Consider the following 22,056-nt stretch of genomic DNA (forward strand, 5'->3'; position numbering starts at 1 on the left):
GAACCCAGGAGATAAAGTTTATATCAAGAATTTCAAGCGAACTGGAGCAACTCAACCTTCATGGGAAGGACCATTCCAAATATTATTAACTACTCCAACATCTATAAAGATTGGAGAAAGGGACTCTTGGATTCACTGCTCACATGTGAAGAAAGCATCTTCTGCTGAGACTGATTGACTGTATCCTATCATATAAATTGTGAATCTATCTTATCATATGAATTGGAGATAATGATCCATAGACAAATGGATGCTGTTTTTTTTTTCAAGAATATATTGAATTACTGATTTTTTTCTCTTATTTTTATTATTTCTTTTCTTTTCTTTTTTGATCAGAATATTTGATTTTTTTCTCATTTTTTTTACTGAAGGTACACATAATTAATATTAATATTATTTTTCCCTGCAGTAATATAAGTTAATATATATATATATATATATACTCTTGCTATAATATCAATATATGCCTAAAAGCTTTAAACTATGGGAACCTGCCATTTATTGATAAAATATTATAGGACTGTGATTAATGTTTGTGTCTGATTCCAGGAAAAGGGATAAAAAAAAGGAGCACAGACTAAACCTGAATAGTGCCAATAGAGTCTTTTACAGTGATTTCCTTGTCACACACTCCACATCCTAGAGTAGCACCTCTTCTCCTGGAATTACCCCATTCTCTGGGGCCCCAACAACATTTTTTACCCACACTGTCTCAGAGCAGAACAAAGGATAGATAGCAGAACAAGGGAGATAGGAGAACAAAGGAAATTAGTTATTTACATCATCCTCAATTGACAAGGAGACCCAGTGGACATCTGCCTCTTCCCCCTCAGGGTCCACACTCACAAGCAGATATCCCTCCCTCATCTCTGCTTCAGGCTTTGATGCTTTCATTTCAACCCTATTCATGAGTATTTGTGCCCTCTCCCCTCCTTTCTGGAGGGTCAGATTTGAGGTGGGGGAGGTGGATTCATTTGTGTCTTGATGTTTGATGAATCCCTGTGTCTTTAACAGGAAACCATGTCCTTCCTTGATAGTTCCCCCTCAGGCTCTCTATTTCCATCCACTCAAGATCCCTGACCTCTGTTGAGCCCTCTAGTTCCCCACACTGGTCATGAGTGTAGCCTTGCGGTCTTTGGGGTTAAAATGACCCTCTCCATTGGGTAAAAATTGCACTTTTTCATTCTTATCAAATACTTTTGATGTGATACAGAATTGGACTGTGCAATGTGTATAATCCTGAAGGTTCTTTAAGGAAGGGATGAAATTGTTAGGGTCAGAGTTGCAGACCACCCAAGGAGCACGCGAACACAATGCAATTCAAGCAAGGAAAAGCCTTTATTACTAGTACACTATCACTACCATGCTAGGGCACAGCTCAGCAAAGCAGTTCAATCCTCCCAGAGTTGGGACCCTACATATATACCTCACAATATTACTTAACCTGGAGGATTGTTTAAACCCTAGAGCACTTTATGGCTAGTTATTTCTCTGAAATGTTGCAACAGTTCTGAAACACCCTACCGTCAGCTATCTGCTGAAATGTTTGCAACTGGGCAGCATAGCTGGAGGATGTGTTTATCAAATGGGTTGGAGGTCCTGTGTCCCTTTTCCTTTACTTCATTCCTCACTTTTTTCAGGGACCGCCATGAGGAATCATCCTCATGGGAAAGGCCTCATCGCAGGGGAACCCTCTTCTGTAGCCATGGGTAGATCCAGGGCCCAAAGGTTAAGAGGAAGAGAAGTAGTAGGAGGGGGCCTACAAATGCTGAGATCAAAGTCGTGAGCCTGGGGGATGTCTCAAAAACTTGCAGGTACCACACCTGAGATTCGAACAGAGCCTGGTCACAGGAACTTAGGCTCTTCTGAAGTTCTGCCAGGAACTCTCCAATATGGTCTGTGTAGAAGCAACACCCCTCCCGAAGGGCAGCACAGAGAATAGAAGATCTAGCCCTCTCCAGTTAAGACCTTTGAGTGTATGGAGTCTTTAGCTACACAGGAGGTCAAACCTGAGGATGCGCACAACCATTGGGCGCCTTTGGGTGGGAGAAGGTATTTACTGTTGCTAGGAGTCACGAGGATGTAAGGGAGCAAAGGAATTTCCCTGACAATAGTCAGCCCGAGTTTCTTGGGGTACAATGCCCATGTCATCTCCGCCCTCTCCTAATATGTAAGGGAAAAGGGATGGCGGTCTCTGTCTTCTGTAACTTCTTCACAGCTGAGAATGGGCATAGAGTATTCCCTGCCTATGTTAGGAGAGAGAGAGGTATTGACTGTAGGCCACGTCCAGAGCTTCAGGCTGGGATGGTGGCCTTGGTTAGGGTGGCATCTGGCATTGGGGTGACTCCCATGAGTGCTTTTACCCTAGAAGCAACTAGGGAGATGACAGGGTTACAAATACAAAGTCCACAGTCCCCACAGAGGAGGAGTCAAAAATGGAGTGGTTGCTAATCTCCTTAAGGCCTCAGGTCTTGAATATACCTCAGAGGCACTGAGACCTTGGGCTAGAGGCCTGGGGTTCTCTCCACCTTGGGGGTGCTACATAGAGACCCAACAGTTAGAGGGCCCCACTTTGGCTGCTGCTTCTCCAAGCTGAATCAGAGAATTATATGTCCAGCTGGCTGGGCATGCATGATTTAAAACATAGAAAAAGACCCAAAATTGAAGGAAAGAAATAGTTATGGCCACGAAGTTAAAGGCTAAAGTAAAAGGGGTTAAGATTGCAGAGAGGAAAGGCTGTGGGCACAGGGTCTTAGGGACATGTCCTCAGTGAGTGCCTGGGTCCTAGGTAGATGGGAATCTGGGCAAACACTAGAACACCAGAGAGAAACAGAGATTACACATTTGTCTTTGCGGATCTTAGCCAACAGACTTTTTCAGAAATCATCTTCTGACAGGAATAGATCCCTTTAGGAAATGGGATTCCTGAGTTGTTTGCAGAGCTTGTATGTGATGTCTTTGTTAAAAGAATATCCTTTTGCAAAACACTCATTAACTATAACCTCTATAAACACTTGAGTAACAACACTTTACAGATGTATTCCTTTACCTCAGATTCCGGGGGAAATTCAAGGAAGCTTTGAGCTATATTTCCAAACTCAAGATCCAAACTTCAACTGTGGTAAAATTAAGACTGCAAATACAAGTCATCTATGAATAAACTTCACCTACTTCTCAAAGTATGTTCCCTAACAATTTGAGAATGTTCAATTATTAACCTAATAGGTTGTTTGGGGAAATGGAAACTTTAATTTTCCAATTTGTATTATGTGCTGATTATGGGAATGTCACAAAGGTAGAAGGCCCAAAAAGGGAAAATATCTCCTCATGTCACAAAGGACACAGTGAGTGACTTCATGTACCAAGCAAGGCTGTCACTGCCATTATTGTTTCACTCAATTGGCAGTCTAGATGGTCAGGAAAGTCCAGTCCAAGGTGAGCTTTGGGCTGCCTTCTCTAACCATCCTAGGACTGTCTTTCTCCTTAGAGCACTTGCCATTGGATCCCAGGAGCCTTCTTCTGTTCTCCTTAAAGGACAAGTCTGACCCCAATACAGCTTCATAGAATTGCTGCTTATCTGCAGTCCAGAAACAAATTTCCATACCTTCAAACAAGCTTTTCTGACCATTTGCCCTCTCTAAGGATTCCCTGAAGCCTATGAGTCTACATAGCAATTATTCTTGTATATTTTGGCAATGATCAATTTATCACAATTTAGTCACAAAACCTGAACAGGAATGTTGAACTCATGAGCTCTACAGTAAACACAAGTCAGGGCCAGATCCAATCCTGACCTTAGGCCATCTGAAGAAATTAAGACAAGATCAGTCAGGAATTTCTCTAAGGAAGCTTTATGGACTTTAGATCAAAGTCCCTTCCTTCCAAATTCAAATCCAACACACTATCCCACCTTCTCTGACTAACTCATATCAAACAAACATTGGTGGTATTACTTCAATTTCTAATCAGTACCCCAAACGAATTCTGATTTAAAGGATTACATCATGGAAACACTGTCCGTAGCATAGTGCTCATCCATTATAAACTTCAGTTCATAGTACAAATTGGTAAACTGAGGTAACCACTGAGTATTGAACAAAATCTGTGGCACAGGTTTACAGTGAGCTTTTGTTAACATCCAAACAATACTTAAAATACATATTTTAGCAGCAACTCCCATAACAATTGTAAAGTTCTGAGCAAGCATTTTCACATATATGTCATTTTCAACTTCCTATCCACTCTTTGGCTACTATGTGCCACAAATATCTTTATACAGATCAAAAATGTAATCAAGATGTCAGCCAATAAATCCCCAAAACTTGTGTGAGGTAACACCAATTACATATCACCCAACTCATTTTATCACTCTGGACATGGAATGTTTGCATTAACATCCCACAGCTTCAAGCAAGCATCTTGGTCAGACAGGGCTGACAACATTCACTTGCTGGAGCACCTGAAAACCTCCAAAATGTACAATTAAAATGTACTCATCTTCAAGTTCTATCACACAGTGATTGTCAACCTTTTGACGTCCCTATTTCAGGCCCTAAGTATCAGTGTGGAACTATTATAAGAACCTCTTTCTCTTTCCTGTGAGCAAGGAAGGGGTTAATAGCTTCTGAGCAATTGATCCTAAGGCTGTTTGGCTTAATTTAGATTTTATTACTTAGCTACCTTGTCCCATCCTTCTTTGCCAGTGAGCTCACTATAATTTAAAAGTTTGAATGCATTGAACCCCTTTTCATAATGATTCACTCTCAATAGATTTCAGTTTGAACCCCACAACTTCCAAATAACTCTGATTATGTCCTTTAGCGATGTTTCAGTGTAACCAAACTGAAGTGCGAAGCATTTTCCTGTACTTCTCTCAAACCTGTCCAAAGTAGAATAGAACCTTCAATTTAGTTTTCTTTTAACTCAAAATATTGCTGCATTCCTAATTAAATTCCATCAATATTATTCCAATTATATCTATTTCATTCCAGAATTCATAGTATCAGTTAGTATCTCTATTCATTACTCTTATTGAAGTGGAGCACTTCATAAAATGAATCCAGACACCCCCAAAATTCAATTATGAACTTATATAGATAGGTTATAAGACATAAAGTTATTTCCTTTCACATACAGGTTCTTATTTGGCAGGCAAGCAAACCTTATCACAGACGTAGTTATGCTTAGAGGTCAGTGAGGAGTGGACAATCCTTAGGTTTGTCCTCAGGGGTTGGTTACTTTCACATGTACTTAATCACTTCTCCTCTAGTTAGCTGCATGTTACCTGGCATTCCAGCCTGACCTCTTTGATATTCCTGAAATTCCTTTTGTTTCCCGACCCTCCTAATTCTTATCCTTTGGCTAATTATAGTCCATTCCCTGGCCTGCCTAACCTGCTTGACCTCCTGGGGGTGGGGGGGAAGGGGAATGGGTTTGTTTCCTGAGAAGAATGTAGGAAGGGATAGATCTACTTTTTCTACTTCAATTTAATTGTCTTCTCTTATTGGGAGACTACTTCATTATTTCTTCTGGCTTCTCTTCTGTACCGTTATTGTAAGTAGAGGAAAGAAACTAGACTGTATTTAATCCTCATGACAAGCCCTCTCAATTTCAGGGCTGCTTAAATTTGTCTTGTTAAGGACATACAGTTTGCATATCATAAGCCCTTAACTTTTTAGGTGGAACAAATATAGTACAAATGCACACATAATTTTTGATGAATACATGTTCATCTCTAGATCACAAATTCCTTTCTATGCATTTTAAAATAATTCATATAACCATAGTCAAATAAAATACTGTTTAGCTCAGTATTAGTATTATTACATCCTAAGCACAGATTACCCACTTTGAAAACTTCTTGTGTTACATTATTTCTAGTTCTTACAGCACATGCATTAAAATAAAACTGATCTGAAAGATCCCCAATTTTAAATCCTAGAATAAGTTCTTCTCAACAACATAACAGTTTCTTCTGGATGACTTTTACATCTATAAAGTAGCCATACGATTTCTGTCCTCATAGAATAAAACATTTCTTCTCTGTGTCAGGCAATCACATTTGGACAATCCTCAAAAATTCACCGAAACCATTATGCATTGCAATATCTAACAAAACAACCCTCTAACCATGAGTTTTTTGTGCTCAATAAAAAATGTGGCTAACATTTCACATGTACTGACAAACACCACAATACACTATATTTGCACCATATCAAAATCATTAGCAATCCTCCCAAGTTGAGAATTGATTTTAAATGCAAATTGCTAACTGTGGAGTAAAAAATCTCCCTTTTCTGCTCAGAATTTCTCTCTTTCACTCCTTTGGGGGACCATCCAAGGGAAGAAAGAGGGAAATATAATTGAACAGGTATTTGCTTTTGTCCTCTGCTAAGTAATTTTGACAGTGGAAAGCTCAAGCATGCAACTCCACCCTTCTTTTCACATAGAGAAGAGACAGTGAAAAAGACAAAGAAAAACAGTAACATACAAAGGTGTGACAAGCATGCTTTGAGAGGAAAAAATAGGCCTTTTTACGATCCATTCTTAAGAAAAAAATATTTGCAGGGAGAAAAATTCATTAAAACAGTTTCAGCATACTTGGGGAAGCTGTGATGAGCTAAGCCATCTGATTGGCTGATCTGACTTTCTTGTTTCCTCTCTCTCTCTGAACTGATCTTATATAAAAAAAAAAATGACTCTTTTTGACTGAGATTTCTTAACAAAATGCTCTTGGAGTATCTGGCCAGTTGAGCTGGAAGTGAGCTGTTTCCTGAGTCTGCTTGATTTTCTCAAGGAAGGAACTTTTAAATCCCCTCCTATTCAGATTCTCTCTCCTGCTTAGGAGCTTGCTGCCAGAGCAAGCACAGCCCCTCCCCCATAACCTAGCCCATTGAGATGCAGGTGTGGGAAGTGGAGGAACAGCCACTACATTCCCCACCTTACCTTCATTCCCAATTTATGGACAAGGGCTTTGAAGTCCAGATAATGGCTCAGAACCAAGTCCAGGGGGACTAACTGCCCCTGGCCCATGACTGGGATGGAGGAAAGGATCAAGGGCAAAAAAAGAAGAGGAAGAGAACAAGACAGAGAAGGTTAAGCAGAGTGCCAAACAGAGGATTTTTCTGTGGCTCAGTAACAAAGAGAACAAGACAGAAAAAGAGACAAACAGGCAATGAAGAATTCTCTTTCAACTCCCTCCTTTTACTTGTCCTGTGCCTGCAGTGCACAGTGCCCATTCACTTAATCTGTGCCCTAGTGCGTCCACTAGGAGACTTACCTTGCTGGGGACTCAAACCCCAGTCTCAGGGACTTGCACCCTGGACCACCAGAGACTTGAACCCTGGTGCCCCCGACACAATGTCAGGGCAGAGGGACTCAAACCCCCTTATGTTCAGGATGAAATTTCAAGACACCTGACAATTCTCCCCATCCATCTCACCGCAATCACTTCCCACCGTTCCCTATGTGGTTCCTCGTGGAAAAACAGGAAATTCATATACTTGGTGGTACACACTCAGAAACAAGAGGATTAGGATTTTTTCCCTGGGGGCTTGGCATAGGACAACCCCTACAATCCGGGGGTACGGGATCTCTTGTCCACTAAGCCTTATGTCCAACCAGAGTCCAAATCTCCCTATACACATTCATACAACCATTCACACTTCCCCAGTCTCACCTCTTGAGAATTGTCACAGGGCCTGGAAAAAGAGCTTCCCTTGTCCTCAGGGGGTCAAAGGGATGATCCCCCAAATGTTAGGGTCCAAGTTGCAGACCACCCAAGGAACACACAAAGACAATGCAATTCAAGCAAGGAAAAGCCTTTATTACTAGCACACTATCACTAGCATGCTAGGGTACAGCTCAGCAAAGCAGTTCTGTCCTCCCAGAGTTGGGACCCTACATATATACCTCACAATATTACTTAGTCTGGATGATTGTTTAAATCCTAGAGCTCTTTATGGCTAGTTATTTCTCTGAAATGTTGTAACAGTCCTGAAACACCCTACGGTCAGCTATCTGCTGAAATGTTTGCAATTTATCAGATGGGTTGGAGGTCCTGTGCACTTTTTCCTTTACTTCAAAATAACCAAAGACACAGAGATTATGCATGAACCTATGGGAGATCATAGGTCTTTTTATGATGCTTCATATCTGAGGGGACTCCCTGCCTGGCATACAGCAAATAGTCAGAAAATATATACTGATGGATAGATTGAGCAATTCCCTTTTTTGCGAGCATCAATGAGAAGTTGGGTGCTGGCACCCCCATTACAGGGTCAACCTTACAGGAACATACCAAGTTAACAGCCAAACAGCCCTAGTGTCCACCACTACTGTCAGTGTTTCAAGTTAGGAAAAGTCTCTCCTGTCCCCCATGTACTGGCTAAATCTTCATGAATGTTTGGTTTCTCTTTCTTTCTTTTTGGAAGGTCTAGATTTCATGGATAATTCTTGGGCCTTAGAGACTTTTATTCCTCACAAAATTTAATTCTATCTTCCTCGATTTCTCTATTTAAAACCTTTTCCAATTTCTATTCTTTGTGATTGTGAATTCGGAAACTTCCTTTGGAAGAATTAGGGGAAGCAATATTTTGCCCATTGCTTTTCTTTTTTAAATTTTATTCAATAGTTTAAAAAACTCAATAAAACAAACATATCTATACACAATGAACAAGATTGTACATAAATGAAGTTACAAATCTCTGCTATGTTTAACTTACTTTTCTTCACATATAAATAATAAATTCTGAACACAAGTATCCTTCCTCCTCCCCACCCTATTTACATCAAAGAAAGTATTATATGGGAGACCAGTATGTTTATACAATTTAAATCTTTAATGTTTTTACCTTTCAGTTTACATGCTGGGGGTAACATTCACATTTTATTCTTCTAGTATTAATTCTGTCATTGTGTATAGTGTTCTCTTGGTTCTACTCATTTCACTATTCATTAGCCTGTGTAGTTCTTTCCCAGTTCCTTAAAAATTTCCCGGTTCATCACTACTTACAGCATAGTACTGTTCAACCACAATCATGTACCACAATTGGTATAGCCAATTCCCAATTAATGGGCATCCCTTCAGTTGCCAATTTGTCAGTAGATTAAATTTAATAGTCTGCCAAGGGGAGTCATTCAAAGGAAGAGGATTTGAGGAAGTGGTCTTTAGAGCCCAGGAGGGAGTAAGAGCACATTGCAGACAGGTCTTGTTCCCACCACCTCCAGTGGATTCACAAGGAAGCATCAACTCCTGCTGGGGATTTTGTTAGTCCATGGGAATCACTCCTGACTCTCTCCTTTCATAATCTGTATTGGTGGACCTGACTTCAGGGGTTTTACGATATTCTGTCATGGTCGATCCAGTTCCCTTTCAGACTGTCTGGAAGGGAGTCATTTGGCACTCAACATAACTTCTTCCCCTCCTTACTTTTTTTGTCTTATCTTTTCTCCTTCTGCACTCCTCCCTTCCTATTGGCTCAAATTGACTGTCATTATTTTGGGCAATTGATTTAAGTGATTCGATGGACTTTGAGAAAGAAGGACCTGTGGGGCCAATATAAGGAAGTAAAGGAGAGAGAGAGAAGACACAGGCAGTATATTTTGAATTTTGAATCTTTCTAAGTAATTTTTGTACTTTGCCTTCCTCATAACGGTACTCAAGTCAATAAATGTTAATAAGTGTTATTTGATTGACTTTCTGACTGACTTCCTTTTCCCACAGAGTTAAACAGAAGACTAGCTTCTGGAAGAAAAAAATTTGACACATCTTTGCCTGATGGTACCATCGCCCCATCAGATGACTCCTCGGTGTCCACAATGACTGCCAACAATACTTCAGGTCAGTAGAAGCCTCCTTTTTGCCTTCTCTGTTTGACAGAAATTCTTTCCTCCCAGGTCATCCTTCCTCTTTTAAGGGCTTTCCATTTCACCATTATTTGTACTGCTTTTCCTTCATCTCATATTAATTACATGGTTGATACAGTTGAATGAAGATAGTAGGAGGAAAAATTTGTGGTCTGAAGTCTCTTTATTTTTCAAAATGTTAGAATGAAATAGATAGAAGAAGAAGGTTGTTAAAAGTTTTAATCACAGGGACCGGAGTTCACTGGAAGAAGATTACAAACAGTTTGTTTTTCTCAGAAGCCTTCTTCAGTATATGCTCTGTATAGGCTTTGTAGTAAGACTCTTAATATTTGAATTCAACATCGTAGCTCATCCATCACTAAGGGTTTTTTGATCATCGGAATAGATGATTACTTCTCCAACTGGTGTGTTGGATCTACCTGCTATTCCTTGAGTATCCATTTCTTTTCCATTACATCAATATTGAATATCTTTTCTATATTTTCCCCTGGGATAATAACTTGAGTTTTCAACCAGAATACCACCTGTTTATTGGCATCAGTTTGAGCACAAACAAATTTACTTATTATAGGCAATGTATTCCATTCAGCCTCAAACTCTTATTAGAGCTGCATGACCCTGATCAAATCAATGGTCCTTAATTGCTGCCTGCCTCAGTTTCCTCATCTATAATATGGGGATAGCACATATTTCCTAGGGTTAATTTCTGAAAAAATAAGATGAAATAATCAAGTAATAGTAGTCTTTAAAAGCACAGTAGTTGTCATACAGTGTTATTGAAACATCATTATTAGCTCTATATTATATATATATATAATTTATATGTATATTATATTACTATATAATATAATTAAAATATATATTAACTCTGTAATGCCCTTCAGGAGATAATGCATTGCAGAACATCAGAGGGTTAGAAAATATATAAGTCTGGAGGGGAATATCAAGATTATTTAGTTCAAAGACCCCATTTTACAGATGTGGTTTGCCCAAAGTCACAGCAGGAGTAAGTATCCAAGTTAGGAATTGAACCCAGGTATACAGTAACTTCTATTTCTTGAGCTCCTTCCATTTTACCATGTTGTCTCCTGGGTGAAATCTCTCCCCTGGCTTTTTCCTCTCTGGGTGCCTATTTTGGGCTACTTTGGAGCTTGGATTTCCAAGTTATGTCTCTTAAATCAGTCTTGTCTCCCTCAGATCACTCTATAGGAGGGTAGCCTGCCTAAGTGGTCTGTGTGGCTCCACTGCTTGTTGGTGAAAACGGAATAGTCCTATTGGTCCTGGGATATCCAAATCTGAGATATAGTTTTGTAAGGGGATTTTCCCTGGAGTCAGAGTAAATATTAATAACAGAATGCATACAATCTTAGGCTGTGAAGTGAGTACCATGCATTTGCTACCTTGCACACTATGAGTTAATCATGAGAGATCCCTGGACCCCTCCCTCATTCCTTCCTGCAGACAAAGTAGCTGATGTGGTGTGCACCACACAAATGCTAAACCCAAGAGCAGCAGAAGGTCCTGTAGCAACTGACAAACAGCTTTCTAGCACTCAGCCACCCTCAGTTCTAATCTGGCCTCAGATGTCTCCTGACTGTGTGACCCTGTACAAGGCATTTAACCCTCATCGCCTAGTCCTTACCACTCTTTTGTACATATAGTATGTATTGTTTCCAAGGCAGAAGAATGTAAGGGTTAAAAACATGACCTTAACCATACAGGTTAGTAGATACTGTGACAAGGAAATCACTTTAAAAGACTCATATATATTAATTTAAGGTCACCAAGGAATTCAGCTATGTAATTCCTAAATGAAAACTCAAGTCAGCAGTCAACCTTTTAAGGAGTTTAATTACAAACAGGAGAAAGAAAGGAATTAGAGATAGAGAGAGAGAGGGAGAGAGAAAGGGGAGAAGGGAATGGGCTTAAATACCCCTTCTGTTTAGGCTGGGCCAAAGGCCCAAGCCCTTAGATAGCTGAGGCAAAGAAAACAGATCAGTCCCTATCACTCACGTAACCAAAATGGAGAAACAGTCTCAGGGGCCTCCACCTCCAGCTTCCTTCAGAGCAAGCTTCTCAGAGCACAACCTCTCCAACCAACCACCCCTAGTCCTCAGACCCCGCTATCTTTAAGGAAACCATCCAAGTTCCCTCCCCTCAGTTCTCACATTTACCAATCACTGTCCATGTCTTCCCTGTGCCAATGGAGGCTCTACCTTAACCCAGGACCACCCAGAGGTCTGTGGCTTTGCACATGTCTGTTGAAGGTCATATTCTCAAATAATTAAATCTTGATCCTTTGCTGCAGCCCTTCCTAAATCCTGTTACCCTGAGTAGGGTGGAGATTGGAATAATTAAATTTTGATCTATGCTGCAGCCCTTTCCATTGTTCAGCAAAAGGTTCCTGTCCTAAAGTAATCTTAAGAAGGGAGGAGGAGGAACCTCCCTTGCCAATGGGGTTCACATTCCAATAGAGTTCCCACTATCAGTATGAAATTTTCCAAGTATGAAATTTCCCAATGGTGAAATTTCCAACATTTATAAGTCTAAGAAATTTTAAGGTTTACAACAACCCCCCCTGATGATTATTGGGAGACTAGTCTCCCCATTGATCATTTAACATAATCATTTTGTAGTTCTAAATTCACTTCTAACTAAAGATATACACAATATTCAATTTTCTAAAACAAATTAGAATAGTGAGAGAGGAAATAGAAAAGAAAAGAAAGCAAAACCAATGTTTTGCTAGGCCTATTGACAGAAAGCCAAATTAGGGGCAGTCCCCTTTGGCATAAATGTGTACAATTACAATAAATATTCAATCAAAAGTCCAGTCCAATCAAATCATATCCAAAGTTCATTCTTGATCTTCTTTTTTTTTTTGTTTTAATAACCCTTACCTTCCTTCCTGGAGTCAATACTATGTATTGGCTCCAAGGCAGAAGAGTGGTAAGGGTTAGGCAATGGGGGTCAAGTGACTTGCCCAGGGTAACACAGCTGGGAAGTGTCTGAGGCCAGATTTGAACCTAGGACCTCCCATCTCTAGGCCTGGCTCTCAATCCACTGAGCTACCCAGCTGCCCCCCATTCTTGATCTTCTTGATGAAGTGGAGGTTTTCAGCATCTTTCTGCAACAGTTCATTCTCTGGATATGAAAGTTTCAAGCTTCTTTCTTGAAGATCTTTTCTCAAACAGAATCAAAATCTTTGAATTTTTATAACAGTAAAATCTTAAACAAAATTCTTGGATTTTTATAAAAATACAATCTCAAACAAACAAAAAAAATTCAAAAATTAAAAAAAAATTCTTAGATTTTAAATTAAAATACAATCCCCCCTGAAGTAAGTATTAAAAAATATATCAAGTTTAGCTCAGAATGCAATGTTCAGTTATGGGGTTGTATGTGTCAATTATCAAAAGAATAGAAAAATAATCAAAAACATAAGAAAAATTCAAAATAGGCCTTGTATAGGTCCAGTTTAAAGTAATTTCTATCCCACAAGTATGTAGGACAGGATTTCACTTAGACATTTGTAGCCAAGACTACAGGAAGTTTCCATAATATAATGTTTTCTCTCCCTACAGGTTATAAACATCAAATGAGCTTCCCTTGCTTCACAAACAGTGAGTATTCTTATCCTGGCACTGAACAGAGGATACAGTTTGTGCATCCTGACCTTGTTCCAATAGCATCTTAGGAAAGAGAAGCTGGGATAGGAGGGCCAAAGAGAGAGAAAGACACAGAAAATCCTGGTTCCTTTCTCATATTTCAATCCCCACATGTCACCCTGTGACCATGTGAAACAGAAATAGTTTCCCTTGTATTTTATAGCCCCTCCCTATGATCATACATGCTTATCTGGTCCATAGTTTTCATTCATGATCTTTCTTCCTCAGTGCCTCAGAGAAAAACCATCACTTTAGCATTCTCTCTGACTTCATCCTCAGTTCCTCTCACTGCAGGTAGCATTCATTTGAATTTTTGATGAATGCTGGTAAATTTTGCTGCATTTTTTATGAAGTTGAAAGCTAGCTACTGGTCCTAGACTCATAAGATGACAGACTTACATCTATAAGTGAACTTCCAGGCTATCTCGTTCAATCTACTCATGATAAAATTAAATAAAAAATTTCCAATGGAAAAAAAGCTATCTTTTCTACCTCCCCTTAAACTATAACTGTAAGAAATACTTATAATCTAATAAAACAAATTATTTCATTAGCCATTTCAAAAGCATATATCCTATTCTGCCCCCTGAATCCAACACCAATCTGTTCAAAAGTATGCTTCATCAATGATTCTCTTCTGATTAGTCATGGTAGTGATCAGAATACTTAAATCTTTTAAAGTTATTTATTTTTATGATGTTGTTATTGTATACATTGTTCTTCTGGTGCTACTCACAAGTCTCCTCAGGTTTTTCTGAAAATATCTCAAAATTTATTTTTAAGAAAGCCATGATTTTCTGTCTGAAAACTGGTAGTAAGTATCCATTCCAAGGCAGAAAGAATGTTACAAGCTAGGCAACTGGGGTCAAGTGACTTACCCAGAGTCACACAGCCCAGAAGAATTTCAGGCCACACTTGAACCCAGGACCTCATAACTCTAGAGGTGTCTCTCAATCCATGGAGTTCTTTGCTCCTCTTCCATAATTTCTTATAGCAAAATAATATTTCATCACACTCATGAACATCAGAACTTGTTCAGTCATTCCCCAACTGATGAGAATATCTCCTCAACTTCTATTCTTTAGTATCCATTCATTCCAATCTTTGCCACATTAAAAATGTTTAGAATATATTCCTTAGGATATCTGGTTCTTTTTCTTTGAACTCTTTGGGATATAAATCTAGTAATGATAATTTTTCAATCAAAGGGTATACGCATAATTTCATGGCATATTTCTAGTTTACTTTCTTAAAATTTGAGTCCAATGTGCAGCACTGCTCTACCAATAGTATATTAGTAGACCATTTTCTCTATTACCCATATTGGTCCTTTTCCTTTTTTCCAGCATTTCTAATCTTATCGGCTTATGTGAAACATCAAAATTATTTTAATTTTCATTCTATAATTATCAGTTATTTGGACAATTTCTTCACATAGATACAGTTTCTTCATTGAGACTCCGTATTCATAATCTTTGACTAGTATTGGAGAATCAATTTGATTTTTTCAAAATTAAGTTTTTCTGTTATATGTAACAACAGTTTCTAAATTTTTTAAGGATCATTGAGACACAAATTCCCCCACCCACTCACCCATTTTGAAATAGTAAGTAAATATGATGTAGATTTTACATATGTAAATATATAAAAATTTCCCATATTAAACCTTTTATGAAATGAAACTGAAATTAAAAAAATTATACAGTGAAAATGCTCCTGTTTTCTTCTGGATTTAGAATTCATCAGTTCTTTTTCCCTGGAAGCAGATGGCATTTAAAAAAATCATGAGTCCTGAGGGAAAGTTTTGGATCATTATATTGCTGAGAAATAACTGTTATTCACAGTTGTTCATTTTACTGCATTACTGTCACTGTCTTCAATGTCCTCCTGGTTCTGTTTATTACCCTATGCTTTAATTCCTGTAAATCTTTCCAGGTTTTTCTGAGTTCCTCCTTCTTTTTTCTTATATTACAATAGTATTCCATAACAATCATATATTATAACCTTGTCATTCCCCAATTGATGGATATCCTTTCATTTGCCAATTATATACCCCTCATATCCCCCTCATATCCCCCAAAAAGAGCTGCTTTAAATATTTTTTGCACATATAACGTCTTGCCCCTCCCCCCCTTTTCATCTCTTTGGTAAAGAAACCTAATAATGGTATTACTGGCTCAAAGAGTATGTACTGTTATAGGCCTTTGCCTTTGGGCATAAGTCCAAATTGCTCTCTAGAATGGATAAATAAGTTCACATATTCCATAAAAGGGCATTAGTGTCTCAACTTTTCCATTTGCCCTCCAAGTTTTGTCATTTTCCTTTTCTTCCATCATAGGAAATATTTTTTTCATTGTAAATAATTTATTTAATCTATTTTGAACATTATTCCTTGGTTACAAGAATAATATTCTTTCCCTGCTTTCCCTCCCCCCAACCTTCCAGTAGCTGACATGCAATTCCACTGAGCATTACATGAGTCCTTGATAAAACCCCATTTCCATGTTGTTAGTGTTTGCATTAGGATGTTCATTTAGAATCTTCATCCCCAATCATATCGCCTCGACCCATGTAATCAAGCAATTGTTTTTCTTCTGTGATTCTTTTCCCACAGTTTTTTACTCTGAATGTGGATAGTATTCTTTCTCATAGATCCCTCCAAGTTGTTCAGGATCACTACTTTGCCACTAATGGAGAAGTGCATTAGATTCGATTGTAGCACAGTGTATGGGTCTCTGTGTACAATGTTCTCCTGGTTCTGCTCTTTTCACTCTGCATCAATTCCTGGAGGTCATTCCAGTCCCCATGGAATTCCTCCAGTTCATTATTCCTTTGAGCACAATAGTATTCCATCACCAAGAGATACCACAATTCCTTCAGTCATTCCTCCAAATGAAGGGCATTCCTTCGTTTTCCAATTTTTTTTGCCACAATAAAGAGCCCCAGCTATGAATATTCTTGTACAAGTATTTTTCCTTTTTATCTCTTTGGTGTACACACCCCAGCAGTGATCAAAGGGCAGAGAGTCTTTTAAAGCCCCTTGGTCATAGTTCCAAATTGCCTTCCAGAATGGTTGGATCAATTTACAACTCCACCAGCAATGCATTAATGTACCAACTTTGCCACATCCCCTCCAGCATTCAGATTGGATGAATAAGTTAACAAATTCCACTACAGGGCATTAGTGTCTCAACTTTTCCATATCCTCTCCAAGTTTTGTCATTTTCCTTTTCTTCCATAATAGCCAATCTCTGATGAGTTGTAGAGTGACAACTTAGAGTTGTTTTAATTTGCAATACTCTATATTATAGTGGTTTAGAACATATTTTGCACATCTGTAGAGAACATTAATTACTTTGAGAATTCCCTCTTCATCTCCTTTGACCATTTTTCATTTTGGGAAAGATTTGTATTCTTGTATACTCTACTCATTTCTCTACGTATTTGAGAAATAAGTCTCTTATTAGAGAGATGTGTAAATTTTTTTTTGCTTCATTATGATTAGTGAATATGACAGTCTCCATCTTATTTACTCCTGGTTATGTTCTGGCCTCCATTTCCCCCAATTTTTGCTCTTTTTCTATCAGTTCTCTTAACCCCTTCTCTTACTCCCTTCACTTCCTTCTGTAATGCAGGGTAAATAGATTTTTAATACACACACATATGCTTTTTTTTCATCTTTTGATTTTCTTTGATTATTTCTTGATATCTCATTGGAGTCATTATCTTCCACTTTCAGAATTCTCATTTTTAATGTCTGATTTTTTTCCATTTTTATTTTTTAATTAATTAATTAAGAATATTTTTCCACTGTTGCATGATTCCTGTTCTTTCTACCTCCTGCCTCCCAGAGCTGAAAAACAATTCCACTGCATTATACAATTATTATTTTTCAAAACCTATTTCCCAATTACTAATAAAGTGATTTTTAAAAGTCAAAATCAGGACTTCTGGGTTAAGATGGCTGCTGTGTCTAAGCAGGACTTTTACTCTCCAAACCACCAACCAATATAGAATACCTCAAAAGGACAAAAAACCAAGTTCAGATGAAAAAAGGGATACCACAGTAGAACTCAGCATTGAAATGACAGTCGGAGCCAGCGAATCATAATCTGAATCAACTCTAGCTCCTTGGGAACTAATTAAGACCACCAGGGACTTCTTACCCCAGAAAGCAGCTAAACTTTTAGAACTCCAGAAGACTGAAGTTTGTGTACCTTGGGTACAGAGATAGAGCAGGGAGATATATCACCTCTAATGAAGAGGCAATTCAGGTAATCATTAAAAACTATTTTGCTCAATTATCTGGCAATATAAATATGGAAATCTAGGTGATATAGATGAATATTTACAAAAATATCAATTGCCTAGATTAACAAAAGAAAGCATAGAACACTTAAATAATCCCATAGCAGAAAAAGAAATTGAATAAGCAATCAAAGAACTCCCTGAGAAAAAATCCACAGGACCAGATGGATTGACAAATGAATTCTATCAATCATTCAAAGAACAACTAATCCCAATACTATTGAAAATATTTAAAATAATGAGAAAAGAAAAAGACTTCTACCAAATTCCTTTTATGACACAAACATGCTACTGATTCCAAAGCCACATAGATCAAAAACAGAGAAAGAAATCTACAGACCAGTCTCCCTAATGAAAAATCTTAAATAGAATATTAGAAAAAAGAATCCAGCAAGTCATCATGAGGGTTATTCATTATGATCAGGTGGGATTTATACCAGGAATGCAAGGATGTTTCAGTATTAGGAAAACCATTCATATAATAGACCATATCAACAAGCAAACCAACGAAAAACATGATGATCTCAATAGATGCAGAAAAAGCTTTTGACAAAATACAATGTTATTCCTATTGAAAACACTGGAACGTATAGGACTAGAAGGACTTTTCCTAAAACTAATGAACAGTATAAATATATCCAAAACCATCTATAAGTATCATCTGCAATGAGGATAAATTAGAATCATTCCCAATAATAAAAACAGTGAAACAAGGATGTGCCCTTTATAACCTCTATTATTTAACATTGTACTAGAAACACTAGCTATAGAAATTAAAGAAGAAAAAGAAATTTATTAAAATAGGCAGTGGGGAGAACAAGCTATCACTCTTTGCAGATATGATGGTCTACTTAAAGAATCCTAGGGAATCCACTAAAAAGCTGATGAAAAAATCAACAACATTAGAAAAGTTGCAGCATACAAAAGGAACCCACATAAATCATCAGCATTTCTATATATTTCCAACACATCCAGGCAGCAGATATTAGAAAGAGAAATTCCATTTAAAATCACCCTAGACAATATAAAATAATTAGGAATCTATTTGCAAAGACAAAGAGAGGAATTATACAAACACAACTACAGAATACTTTCCACCAAACTAAAAGTAGATCTAAACAATTGGAAAAATATTAATTGATCATAGGATTAGCTAACTTAATAAAAATGATCATCTTACCCACATTAATTTACTTATTTAGTGCCATGCCTATCAACCTACCAAGAAAACTTTTTTCTGCATTAGAAAAAAAAAACTATGACAAAGTTAATTTGGAAGCACAAAAGATCAAGAATATCAAGGTTAATAATGAAAAAAAATGTGAAGGAAGGTTGCCTAGCAGTACCAGATCTTAAACTTATACTATAAAGCAATGGTCATCAAAACAATATGGTACTGGCTAACAGACAGAAGGAGAGGATCAGTAGAATAGGCTTGGGGTAAGTGACCTCAGGAAGACAGTCTATGATAAAATCAAAGGTCCCATCTTTTGGAACAAAAATGCACTATTTGACAAAAACTGCTGGGAAAATGGGAAAATAGTATGGGAGAGATTAGGTTTAGATCAGTATCTCACACCCCACAACAAGATAAACAAAGAATGGGTGAATGACTTGAATATAAAGAAGGAAAGTATAAATAAATTTGGTGAACACATAATAGTATACTTGCCAGTATTTAGGAAAGGAAATAATTTAAGACCAAGCAAAAAATCACAAAATGTAAAATAAATAACTTTGATTACATTAAATTAAAAAGGGGTTGTTCAAACAAACCAATGCAACCAAAATTAGATGGGAAGCAAAAATTGGGAAACATTTTTTATAAGAAACCACTGAGAAAGGTCTAACTAATCCAATATATAAAGACCTTAACCAATTGTACAAAAAATCAAGCCATTCCCCAATTGATAAATGGGCAAGGGATGGGACATGAATAGACAATTTTCAGATAAAGGAATCACAACTATCAATAAGCACATGAACAAATGTTCTAAATCTCTCATAATGAGAGAAATGCAAATCATAACAACTCTTATTTACCACTTCACACCTAGCAGATTAGCTAACATGAAAGCAAAGGAAAATAACAAATGTTGGAGGGGATGTGGTAAAATTGGGACATTAATACATTACTGGTAGAGTTGTGAATTGATCCAACCATTTTGGATGGCAATTTGGAACTATGCCCAAAAGGTTTTTAAAGACTGTCTTCCCTTTGATCCAGCCATATAACTGCTGGGTTTATAATTCCCCAAAGACATCAAAGGGAAAAAGACTTGTACAAAAATAATTATAGCTGTGTTCATTGTGGTGGCAAAAAAGTGAAAAATGAAAGGTGTTCCCTTCAAATGGGGAATGGTTTAACAAATTGTGGTATCTGTTGTTGATGGAATAGTATTGTGCTATAAAGAATTATGAACTGGAAGGATTCCATGTGAACTGAACAACCTCCAGGAAGTGATGCAGAGTGAAAAGAGCAGAACCAGGAGAACATTATACACAGAAACTGATACACTGTGGTTCAATTGAATGCAATGGACTTCTCTATTAGCAGTAATGCAATGATCCAAGAGAATTCTGAGGAACTTTTGGGAAAGATAGCTATCCACATTCAGAGGAAGAACTGTGGGAATAGAAACACAAAAGAAAAACATCTGTTTGATTACATGGGTTGTTGGGGATATGACTGGGGATGTAGACTCCGAATAATCACCATAGTGCAATCAAAATTTGGAAACAGGTATTCATCACTATATATTTCCTTAATACATGTGACTTAGAATCATTTTGTAGTCCTTATCTTTCCTTGATAAATCAATGACACAAGTAAAACGCAGTGGAATTGTGTGGTGGCTATGGGGGAGGAGGAGAGGAGGGAAAGAACACGAACCATGTAACCATGGGAAAATCTTCTAAATTAATTAATTAAATGAATTTTTTTCATTTCAATGTAAAAAATATAATGTCCAAAAGTCAAAATCCCCAATCATTTTCCCAATCAGACCTTATGATGAATCATAAGTTTTTCTTAAGCATTTCTGCAATCACCCCTCTTTCTCTGGATGTAGGTAGCATTCTCTTATAAGTCCCTATAGATTGTCCTAGAACCTTGCATTGCTACTAGTAGAGAAGTTCATTACATTTGATTATGGCACAAGGAATCAGTCTCTGTGTACCATGTTCCACTTCTGATCATTTCTCTCTGCATCTTTCTGAAGGTGTCTTACTGATTCACATGGAATTCCTTCAGTTCAACAATCCTTTCAACACAATACTATTCCATCACCATCAGATACCACCATTTTCCAGCAATTTTCCCATTGATGGACAACAGGAGATGATTTTCTTGAGTGAGGTTTTGTAGTTCATATTCCCTTTGGCCAATTGTACTATCTAAAGTTGTTTTCCTCGGCAAATTTTTATACCTCTTTTTTTCTCCTCGTGTTAATTTTGCCTTTCAAGAAATTCTTCAGTGTATTTTTGTGTATCTTGTTCCATATGGCCAATTCTACTTTTTGAAAGAGTTCATCTCTTCATTGAATTTTTATAAAATGTCTTTTACCATTTCGTATATTCTGATTTGAAAGATGTTCAATTCTTCAATATTGTTTGTGCCTTCTTTAATAAGGTGTTGACTTTTTACATGAATATCCTATATCACTGTCATCACTTCTCCTGAATTTTCTTCTACCTCTCCTACTGGATCATTAAATCTCTTTTTTGAGCTTCTTTCATCAATTCTTTTTTTTAGGCTTGAGAGCAATTCTTATTTTTATTGCAAAGTTTGCATGCAGCGGCATTGATTTTGTGTAGTCTTCTACTGAGTTTGTGTTTTGGTTTTCTCTGTCACCAAAATATCTCTCTGTGTTGAATTTCTTTTTCATCTTTTTGCTCATTTCCAGCCCTTTCCTTTCCATTTAGAAATGACAGTTAAAATTGAATCTGTACCTGTGGTGACTTGAGTACTGCTCCAAGTTTAAGGTTCTTTGTACAGCTGCCCTCAGAGTTAAATCTGGGGATCAATCTGCTTTCAGCCCTTCAAATTTGGAATCATGAAAGCAATGGTGTTTTCAATACCCTTCTGGTCTATATCTGCCTTGTGAGTAACCTTAAGCACCCTTTTCTCCCCTGGAACTGTGACCAGGGAGAGTCTGATTCTCTCCTGTGGCTACAAGCACTGGTCTCTGCTAGCCCTCTCCACCCTGAGAAT

General features: G+C 37.7%; 1 protein-coding gene across 1 annotated transcript in view; it reads left to right on the forward strand.

Annotated features, from left to right (window-relative positions):
- Window positions 1–8,865: 8,865 nt before the first annotated feature.
- Window positions 8,866–22,056, forward strand: part of LOC130454520 (uncharacterized) — a 30,324-nt gene continuing 17,133 nt past the window's right edge. The window contains exons 1-2 of the mRNA XM_056798720.1: window positions 8,866–9,841; window positions 13,452–13,490. Coding sequence (XP_056654698.1) covers window positions 9,820–9,841; window positions 13,452–13,490 — 61 coding nt within the window. The 5' untranslated portion in view covers window positions 8,866–9,819. The remainder of the gene's footprint in view (window positions 9,842–13,451; window positions 13,491–22,056) is intronic.

The sequence above is a fragment of the Monodelphis domestica genome, chromosome 5 (genome assembly GCF_027887165.1).
Source record: "Monodelphis domestica isolate mMonDom1 chromosome 5, mMonDom1.pri, whole genome shotgun sequence".
In the NCBI taxonomy this organism is placed as follows: domain Eukaryota; kingdom Metazoa; phylum Chordata; class Mammalia; order Didelphimorphia; family Didelphidae; genus Monodelphis; species Monodelphis domestica.